General features: G+C 41.7%; 2 protein-coding genes across 8 annotated transcripts in view; one reads left to right on the top strand and one right to left on the bottom strand.

Moving 5' to 3' along the window:
- Positions 1–2,933, bottom strand: part of setd1ba (SET domain containing 1B, histone lysine methyltransferase a) — a 25,360-nt gene extending 22,427 nt beyond the window's left edge. Inside the window, exons 1-3 of one of the 5 annotated variants that reach the window (XM_086052704.1) lie at positions 2,690–2,933; positions 829–915; positions 636–743 (exon numbers count right to left, since the gene is read on the bottom strand). The gene's annotated coding sequence lies outside the window, so the exon portion shown is untranslated. Of the gene's footprint in view, positions 1–635; positions 933–1,191; positions 1,406–2,689 lie in introns of those variants that run through there. The other 4 variants (XM_086052703.1, XM_086052706.1, XM_086052707.1 and 1 more) reach the window with 4 other exon arrangements.
- rhof (ras homolog family member F) overlaps positions 1–10,676 on the top strand; it is a 10,885-nt gene extending 209 nt beyond the window's left edge. The window contains exons 1-7 of one of the 3 annotated variants that reach the window (XM_086052711.1): positions 1–220; positions 469–1,012; positions 4,843–5,049; positions 5,156–5,243; positions 6,797–6,906; positions 8,347–8,481; positions 9,703–10,676. The exon at positions 1–220 is cut by the window's left edge and continues 209 nt beyond it. In XM_086052711.1, the coding sequence (XP_085908837.1) occupies positions 4,912–5,049; positions 5,156–5,243; positions 6,797–6,906; positions 8,347–8,481; positions 9,703–9,867 (636 nt within the window). In that variant the 5' untranslated portion in view covers positions 1–220; positions 469–1,012; positions 4,843–4,911 and the 3' untranslated portion in view covers positions 9,868–10,676. Of the gene's footprint in view, positions 221–468; positions 1,013–4,660; positions 5,050–5,155; positions 5,244–6,796; positions 6,907–8,346; positions 8,482–9,695 lie in introns of those variants that run through there. The other 2 variants (XM_086052710.1, XM_086052712.1) reach the window with 2 other exon arrangements.

The raw sequence follows: 10,676 nt of genomic DNA, 5'->3' as shown, positions 1-10,676 counted from the left end.
AATGTACTGGATGTAATTACCCTGTGAACATTTTCAGCCTTTTTTCCTCTGCTCGGAATCATCCATCTTTGTCTTAAGCCAGGCCACATGGCACTCCCAAATAATCCTAGTTTTTGCTTTTAAAATAAATGTAAATAAACTGCTTGATGACCGAGAGGGGGAGAAAAACACAGTTAATGTATCTAAACGTGTAGTTGAGGCCTTGTATGAGTGGCAATGAGTAAGTCCAATTTTCTGATAATCTAACACGTTTGTAATGTGAATAAGGCATGCACGTTATTGCTCATTAAACTATTCTTGTCCTAAAACCAAGTAAGCTTTTTGGAGCATCATTATTCAATATGCTAGCCTCGACATGAATACCAGTGTTGCTCATTGGTGGCCTTATGATGTTGGCTACAATTTCACCATTTAATTCAGCACACAACTGCTTTGATTAATGGTTCTGAACATTTTGTCCTACAACAGAAACTGATGGGATTTTGGGGACTGCTCTGGTCAGGATTGGTTTGTGATGCCCCCCTTTGCCATTTAAAACAACCAAATGACCTTGCGTCGAGGGCACATTTAATTTCCCCAAACGGGTCTACTCGTCCCAAGCCAGAGAAGAAGGGACCACGCTTGAAGATATTTACCTCAAATGCAGTGAGCAGGCCTACATGACGCAAGTGCAGGAGGAACGATTTCAGCTCCATCTTCGGATCTTCCAACAATGTCATTAATAAGGGATGGAGAAACGTCTCCTGAAAAGGAAGGATCCATTAGCACGAAAGATAGAGCTCTTTCAAACAGAAAAAAAGATCAAATGAAATCATGAGTGCTTCTTGCCATTGCCTCCCAGCCTGTGAATAATGCATCTTCAACCATCATCTGCTTGGGCAATATGCAAACCATCTCCCTCTCTCTCTCTCTCTCCTTCAAGACAGGATAAGATCAACCTTAAAACCCTCTTCCACATCGACCACTCACTAAGCATCAACTATATTAAAACTACAAGGAAATGTTTGGAAAGGTAATTGATTTTTTTTTTTTACACTTTTCACTCACTTATGCCTGTTTTCTTTTTTAAATCTACTGTGTGGCATTCTCATAAGAGGACAGTGAACACTTGGCAAATTAGATTCATCAACAGTTTTCCATAGCAATTTATGTAACATAGTACTTTTGTATTTGTCAATATTGTAGACTTACAGCTGGTATTCAAAATATGTAATCCAAGCCTGTAAAACGCAAGCGAATCTTAATGGGGAAAATCTTGGGACTTTTCACAGCTTTCCCATTGTCCTATAGTCATTTAGATAACGTGTATGTTTAAAAGTGACGAGCAGTTTCTCAGCTGTGCTCGCTCTCAAAATGGCTTCTCGGCGCGCGTGCACACACACACACACACGCACACAATGCAGCGCGCCGCACTTGTGCTTCAGACTGGGTGGGTGAGGTCCTCTGTCATTCTGGAGGAAGGGCACCTCAAGGGGAAGGGAGGAGAGGAAATTCTCGACGTTTCCACACTCCAGACAGGGCGTTTTTTACCTAACGTGTCATTTTAACTGGAATGGACGTACACGAATGAGCTGAATTGACGAAGAATCGACGAAAGAGGGCAATAAAAAATGGCGACGGTTGCGGCTCACTGCAGAAGCGGAAGGCGGTAATCTGAGAGTTGTGGCTGGGGTTGCTGTGGCAACGCGCGGGCTCAGCAAACCCCCTCCTTGTTGCCATATTAGGTCATGGGAGATCTATAGCGGCTCTGTTGTTGACCGAGGTGGAAAAACAACCACGAAAATGTCACCGGAGGCCAGAAAACACAATACGCAATTAAAACAAAATGGATGCGCTGGTTTGGCGTGTCCGGGCGCGACTTAACCGTGCTTGTCTGCTGCGTTTGTGTGACTTTCCAAGCGTGTGTCAAGAGGCCTGTTTTTCCAGCTCGCCGTGTTTATTTTGGGCATTCCGCCATTAAGCAGGTCAGGGAGCTGTCGTTTCTCCGAGCTTTGAACGACCCTCCCCCAATCCTCCTGCTTTTCCTGACTTGGACACACGCACACGCACACAGCCAGCCGGTGAAGAAGCGTGTGTACTCAAGGTGACCGTTTTATTACACGAGCGAGCAGTTAGTCGCTTATTGTCCGTCGGCATTGAAAATTGGGGGGAAAAAAACATCAGCGCCCATTAGTGCTGCGCCACTCAACATTGTGGAATGCTGTAGCGCGGATTGGGCTGCAGCCTTACCCTAGTGTCTCGACTTGGACAGTTGCCTCCCTGCGCGGCGAACAAAAGCTGCTCTCTGGTCACGTTTTTGACGAAAAGGACATGGATACTTTGTATGTCGACTAAAAAAACGACCGCTCCCTTCTTATCGATAAGTAATTGGTCATAGAGAGCGGTATCATTTGAATAATCAGCTTACAATCGCGTTTGAAGAAATGCCGAGTGCGATTCTGTTTTATTTCTCGTGCAAATGTAATTTGTTTTGTATTACAGTACTGTATTTGTCTGCTATTTTCAAATAAACTTGTGACAGCACCACTAAGTACTAGCTGCTCTTTTTTTTTTTTTTTTTTCACTGTACCTGTTTATTTTACCTGTTTATTTAGAGTTTACTATGTTCGGTCATTTGGAATTTCAACCTACCGAATCGTTTACATTTCAGCACCTAAGCATGAACGCTAAGAACATGAAAATAGCTTGCCAAAGTCGTCTCTTCCTTAAAGGGACAGCCTGACAATCATTTCAGCACCCTCTTCTCCCACAGAAAAACATCCTTTCCCACTAGTATTCCAAAGTGTTAAAAACAAATGTTGTATTTCAAAATCCCATTCAGGAGGCTGGAAGCTTAGGGACACACAGGACTGGAGTTTGTTAGCCTAATACATAGGTGTCAAAGTTGGTCCTCGAAGGGCCGGTGTCCAGCCTGCTTTCCTTCTGTCCCTGCTGCAACACACGTGTATCAAATCATCAGCTCATCAGCAAGCTCTGAAGTCGCCTGATACGATCCTCATCATCGGAATCAGGTGTGTTTCAGCAGGGAGAGATGGAAAACGCGTCGGAAAACGGCCCTTGAGGAACGGAGCTTGACACGTGTGGCCTAATAGAACAATTGCCATAGTTATTTTTTTTTTAAACAAGAAAAGCACATCAAATTCAACATGGGTTCAGACGCCTTCATCTACTTTTCCGGATTACCGTGACCTGGTTGACTGAGAATGCACAAAGAAAAAAACACCATTTTCAGCAAGATCAATGGTGTATTTTATTAACATTGTGACAGTAAATGAAGTCAATTATGCCATTAGCCTCATGATGTGTAAATTAAGATTGTCCAGAGGCAGAGTGCGCTACCAGCACTATTTGTTAGTTCACAATGTCCAGTATGTTGGTTTTTATATCTTAGCTGACAAGTAAAATTAGCTTTATGTTAAACGTTACTCTTCATGCCCTCTTGCTCCTGTCAGAGGAGCGTGGAAGTAGGAAGTAGTGACGGGTTCATGTTGTTACACACTGCTATTCTTTACCTACGGAGTCAGTTTGCTGCTGAGAAAGATCACATTAGACGTGTTTGTCATGTCAAACCACAAGTTACTCTTGCTAGAAATTGATTATTACATGCACATGCATGGACTTGCAAAGAAATTTGTGCTTAAAGTGGAAATCAACCCAAACACATTTATTTCAAGAATATGTTCCCAGCAGGCGCACTAGTTGAAACATGGCATTCTAATGAATATTGCATTTGTGGAATATGGGTTAAGCAGCAAAATGCAGCCCTTTTTAGCCACAAATTCAAGTACGCAAAGCATCAAATATAAACATAAATATTTGTATAATATTGAAATTTCAACATATCACTCAAAATAATCATATTTACTACATCAATTACTTTAATCCTTCAAGACTCAAAAGTAACAATTGAATTACTATTAAATATCCAATTATAACAAAAAAAGCCAGTATATGTATCATTGTTATTATATATATATATATATATATATATATATATATATATTTTTTTTTTTTGTGACAAAAATATTTTGGAGAAAAAAATATCCAATGATGTAATAAAATATATATTTTAATGTCATAAAATATATTTTTTATTATATCATTGATTAATTTACCTCGTTAATAAAGCATCTTTCATATTATTTACAACAAATTCTTTAATGAGATAAATGAATTAAAAAAATAATTTAGCAATGTTAGGAGGCAAAAGTGGCGAATTAAAAGCAACGAATATGAGAGGATTGGAATAAATAATGGAGTGGACCATATGAGCCCCCCCCCCCCCCCCCCGGCCCCTTTTGGCATTTACACTTCCTCTAATTTCCTAATTTTTTTTCTTAATGGAAAAAAAATTATATATGAAGCAAACATTTTGAATGTATTATTACATGTTTTGGGACTTTTGGTCAGAATTGTTTTTCGAAACCGCATGTGAGGCCAGCTCAAATGCGTCGGGCCCCACTGCACAAAACTCCACCGCTTTTGTTGCAGTCAACATTTGTACAAATAGCTCAAAGGGAGCCAAATCTCGTTCTTAGCAAACCTTGTCGTGCTTCTGGACTGCGTGTAAAAACAGGCATCTGGCAGATGCATAAGACAAAAAAGGCGTTCCCACCCATTGCAAAAAAAAAAAAAAAAAAAAAAAAAAAAAAAGGAAGGAGGCGCAGCGTGCTGTGCAGTTCATGCGCACGGTTGCTGCACACCGGCGCGCGGGGTAGAATTGCCAGGGGTCATCTCTCGTCGGGTAGACAGGAAGGGGAAGTGGTAAGCAGACAAAAGGTGCTAGAAGATGAGACTCGCATGTAAATCAAGCCTGGAGCTGTGCCTGTGTTGATTTCGCAGACTTTCCTTGCCATGCGAGGCCTTGACTGAGGGAGTCGCCCGGTCCTGGGAGATTCTTTTACAAACGGGATGACACAAAATAAAGATGCCGGCGCTGGTAACGGCAGGGGCAGGGAGGGCGAGGAACTCAAGATAGTCATTGTGGGAGATGGAGGCTGTGGGAAAACGTCTCTTCTCATGGTGTATGCCAAAGATCACTTTCCGGAGGTAAGAGGATCATATGTGTTGCCCTTTCTGGTCACTGACAAATACTGTAGTCACATTTGTCATATCAAGACGGACATTCCATCGCAAATCTGACATTTTTCAATAGAAATACGCCCCGACAGTGTTTGAAAAATACACCACCACCGTGGTCCTTAGAGGAAAAGAAGTGAAGCTCAACGTGTACGACACAGCAGGTGAGTCATTTAAAGACATATTTTGGAGTGCGGTTTGTTACACGTTGAGAACTGCCCTCGATAATATTGGACATGGTAAAAAAAAGAATCGAATATTCAATGAATGAATTTTGCCTCCTTTTTATCCCCCCTCAATTCATTGGACATTGAGCTGCTCCTACTGGTGCGTGTGCCTCGGCCACCGGAGGGCACAATAATACAGACATGATTATACATGGAGGCGGTCACTCCTCAGTAAGATGCAGTAGTACTAGTCGTTCTTTGCAGAGGATAAAGAATCTATCATTGTAAGTATCGTTAAATTATGTCTGCATGTGTTGTGCCACCGTTTGTGTCCGTCCATCCATACATGCGTAATGGTCACGCCGTTGATGCTTCATTTCTATTAGCCTGCCTATGGCGTTTCACAATATACGGTAGCAGTAAGCAAGCAGACTTTCGTTACTCCACTTCATTTCATTGAGCACTTTAGAAAATAACTGCAACCATGTAGCATGAATCAGCAGACCCCGATCCCCAAGCCCCCCCCATTTTATGAGAGCTCATATCGACTGATGAAATTGGGCGACCGATTCTTTAGTTGGTCCTAATACTTACAGGGGAGGGAAGTGGCCACTGTCAAAGTTGGCGCCACAATATCATCGTCATCAGAAACACGTGCGTAATATATCTAATCTATTGTGACTTCTTTTTGAACTGAATCATACCCAACATTGTGGAGGGTTTGTCTCAGAAGAAATCTTTTGAAGCGAAGAGCTTGTCATGATCGCTCTGGAAAGGAACCTCCAAAGTTGAAAACTGCCAGAAAAAGTACGACTCAAACATCAGACTTCAAACAATGGTCAGAGCGATGACAGCACATCTTGTGAGAGTTCATCTAAACCGGGGATGCCCACGTCGGGTCCTTGAGAGTCCCTGTCCAGCCTGTTTTAGATGTCGTCCTCTTCCAACGCACCTGACTGAAATCGTCAGGATGGGAATTTTGCAAAGCTTCCTGATGAGCTGATTGATCATTTGAACTCAACAAAATCTCTCTCTTCTACAACGAATACAATCCAAACTAAAACAAAGCATTTTCCCCAAAATAACCAACCTAGTACAAACTCACAAACTCGCTCTAAAAAAAGCGAACTCAAAACTGCCTGTAATGAAAAGCTCAAAACTATTCCAATGCTGTTTCGAAGTTAAGCATTTCCACTTTGGAGATGATGGAAACATAGAGCAGAGGAAACTTAAGCGACTTCAGCGTTGACATTTTTGGGTAGGAAAGCAAACCGATGGTGACCTCTTTTCAAGCGCAAAGGCCACCGTGCCAATGGCCGCTCGACCTTCAGTCACTTCGCTGAGCGCGCATCTCTTCTGTTTGTTGTAAATTGGCGCGCAGAGAAAAAGCCTTTGCATCGTTGCAAAGAGGAAGTCTAAGCCAGGATGTGGTTTTGGTGTGCATCTCCAGTACGCTCACATCGCAACGCATGCGCATGCCGTCATATCTCCGCGCGCGGCCCGCCGCTTGCGTGTTTCCGGACAATCGGCCGTCACGTTTGTGCTTCCAGGCCAGGAGGACTACGACCGGCTGCGACCGCTCTCGTACCAAGAGGCCCATCTGATTCTGCTCTGCTTTGACGTGACCAACCCCACCAGTTTTGACAATGTGACCATCAAGGTAAAAGATGCAAATCGGAGCACAGCCAAAGGGAAAGTATGTGCGTCCTTGTGTTTAGCTACTCTTCAAACGGGAATTTCAAGTTTGGAGTGCCGTGCATTCTTTCAGTTATGATTAACTTAATGGTGTGCTGCTTTTGGTGTGGACTTTGAGCTGAAAAGCAGGCTGCGAAGCCACTTCCTCTTCTCGGGTCTGCGTGCGCTGTCAGACAAATGGTGCCAAATTTCTATCTTTAGGTGTCCTATTGCTTGTTTGCTAGTCATCGGGGCAGTGCCCTCAAGGGTACGCGCCTAAGGTACCGTAAAATGCGGGGTGTGTAATACGCCCCCCCCCCCACCCCAAAAAAAAGATCCATCCCAAATCGGGGGATAGGGGTGTCATTATGCACCAGCGTTAAAACGGAACTCAACCCAAACATATTTTTTTTCAAGAATATGTTCCCAGCAGGCCCACTGGTTGAAACAGATTCATTTTGCGTTTGTGCAATAAGTGTTCATCCACTCATTTTTAGCCATCTCTGGGGGCGGCCATTTTGTCACTTGCTTTCGACTGAAAACGACATCACAACTGCTCACAAGGACCAATCACGGCTCAGATTCAGAAAACGGGTCGGCCGCGTTTGGTCGTTGTGAGCAGTTGTGATGTCATTTTCAGTCGACAGAAGTGACAAAATGGCCGTCCCCAGAGATGGCTAAAAACGAGTGCATTTTGCTGCTCAATTTGTATTCCACAAACGCACCATTCATCACAATGCCGTTTCAACTCGTGGGAGCATGTTCTTGAAAAAAAATATTTTTGGGTTGACTGAAAATCAACCTTACACACCCAAATAATGACAAACATAGAGGCCTGAAACAAAAGAGAAGTATATATTGTATTTAAACCATCCCCATAGCTTTACCTTGGATAAGTCTGTTCAGCTTAATGCCAACAAACAATGCAAAATGCCATAGAAGGAGCAACAGCATAAGAGCGTTAGAACTGTTTAAAGCGAAAGTCAACCCAAACATATTTTTTTTCAAGAATATGTTCCCAGCAGGCCCACGAGTTGAAACACGGCATTCTGATTCATTTTGCGTTTGTGCAATAGGAGTTAAACAGCCAAATCCACACCTTTTTAGCCATCTCAGGGGGCGGCCATTTTGTCTCCTGTCGACTGAAAATGACATCACAGCTGCTCACAAGGACCAATCACGGCTGACCTGTTTTCTGAGCTGCGATTGGTCCTTGTGAGCAGTTGTGATGTCATTTTCAGTTTCAATAGGGGTTCACTTTATACCGCCCCACCCAAAAATAATACTACTAATAATAAATGCCTGTTAGTGTGTCTGAATACTCCAAATTGTGCGTAGATGTGAATGTGAGTGCGAATCCCGGTTTGTCTACATGCGTCACGGGATTGAGTGGCTCGAAAAAAGGTCAAACTGCGGATGTGCTCAGTGGCACCCGGAGGTGAAGCACTTCTGCCGCGACGTCCCGGTCGTCCTGATCGGCTGCAAGACCGACCTCAGGAAGGACAAAGAGTGCACCAGGAGGCTGAAGGCCGTCAACCAGGCTCCCGTCACGTACACGCAGGTGAGGACGACATGACGGCCAAAATATCGGGCTAAGTTTAAGACAAATGACGCAATGTGAAAAATGTTGTCAAGGGTCCTGGAATATTTGTTGCTTTTGGCCATTTTCCCCCTAAAAGGATTTCATTCGAGGGCATTTATCGATTTTTTTTTTTTTTTTAAATGAATGAAATCAATCAGTATTAGTACTGGTAAACTAAATAATTTGTCAAACAAAATTAACATTTCTGGTTTAATGTATTGTACAAATGGCTCAAAGGGAGTTGCCAAATGAATTATAACAACATGCAAATCAGAGCGAATTTATTATTATTCAAATAAAATTTCTCTTGATTAACGCGCACATATACATCGATAATTAAATAATTGCTTGATAGACTGAAATACAAAATGAATGTATGAATATAAGCCGTTTTAAATGCATCTATAACATTGAAAAAAATATGAATACGTTCCTGGGATCGAATGGCTGGACTGTGAAAAGACAAATAAATATGTCAATGGCAGTGAATGAGTTAAAGCGGAAGTCAACCCCAAAATGTTCTTTCCAATAATATGTTGTATGCAGCCCCACTAGTCGAAACACGGCATTCTGATTGCTACTGCGTTTGTGGAATAGGAGTTAAATAGTCAAGCCCAGCCGTTTTTGTCCATCTCAGGGGGCGGCCATTTTGCCACTTGCTGCCAGCTGACTTCCCCTTTAAAGAATTTGCTAATCAATCACAATTGTAAGGATTGACTTGACAATGAATTATTCAAATGAACAAATGTAATGAATGTATTTCATTTGGTATGTATTTTATCCAGTTCTCTCAAAACAGTTGTTTCATTGATTTTTGTTGTTGGAAAAATGAGTAAAACAGACAATTTGACATGATATTGTTCAATCATTTATGAATACATTCATTATTACCCGGTATAAAAATTGAATCAATTATTTCATTTAAATGAACTAGTTTACATGTATTATTAAAATAATTCTCATTACATAATTGTATATTGTAAAACTCTTTAGTAATAAAATACAACATTTTAGAGAAATCACTTTTACATCTACATTCACCAATTTAGTATTTATCCGATTAAAGAATTGGCTAATCAAATATTAAAATATGAATGCAAATGAATGGTGAAAAAAAAATAAAAAAATAAAATAAAATAAAAAAATTCGCCATTGTAATGCGCTGGGTTCTAATGTGCTCCTGTTTGCTGGAGGATGCAGGGCCTGGCCGCCCAGCAGCAGATGAACGCCGAGCTCTACCTGGAGTGTTCGGCTAAGTACCAGGAGAACGTGGACGACGTGTTCAGGGAGGCCACCAAGAAGGCCTTGGCCTTCTGCCGCAAGCAAAACCACTACAAACGCAAGAGGCATTGTGCCATTCTATGAGCGCAGCACATTTCCGATGGTTAGTCGGACGCGCTTTTGTCTGAAGCCGAAAAAGTCACTTTGACGTTAAAGTACAAGTAAACTGTACCCTCCAAAATGCACTTCGCAAAAAGTTGAAGCCACTTTAACATTACGCAGTTTGAAGATTTGAGTGAGATCACTAGAATGAGCCAGCGTACCACACACAGAGAATCACTGCCCTAAAACCTTTGAGCGCACACGTCCAGCTGTTCAATGTTTCATTTCTTTTTCTTTTTTGCACAATCTGCTTTTCGGCAACAAGGAGATGAATGGCAACGTTTGCCATTTGTTTGTAGAGGTGTGCGTGCTACATGCGGTATAGGCCAGTGATTGTCAACGTGTGGCACGCAGGCTCCATCGCACGGTGAACCACACTGAAAAAGAAAATGGCAGGTTGAACTTACTCAATTTTATTTTGTCAAGCGCACTGAAAAAAAAATGGAATGTTGAATTTACTCCATTTTATTTCCTCAAGTAGTTGCACGAAATATCATCATCTGAATCCAGGTAGATTTCTTAAGTAGTCCTTAAATGTATCTGGATCCAGATGACTTTATTTTGTACAACCACCTGATGAAATAAAATGGAGTAAATTCAACATTCAACTTTGAAGTTCAATACAATGGCATCTTTAAGACCTGTTTATTGTTTCATTTTGGTACAACTTCATTTTCATTTAGCTGTTATGTGCAAAACATTCTAATTGAATTGTTACTATGATAGTTTTTCCAGAAAGTTTTTGGTTATAACATGTTGACTTCTGTAAATAAAAAAACAAAACAAACATA

This window comes from Filicampus tigris, chromosome 15, assembly GCF_054856515.1.
Source record: "Filicampus tigris isolate MCC_2025a chromosome 15, RoL_Ftig_1.0, whole genome shotgun sequence".
NCBI classification, from domain to species: domain Eukaryota; kingdom Metazoa; phylum Chordata; class Actinopteri; order Syngnathiformes; family Syngnathidae; genus Filicampus; species Filicampus tigris.
This window is presented reverse-complemented; position numbering and strand designations above follow the sequence as displayed.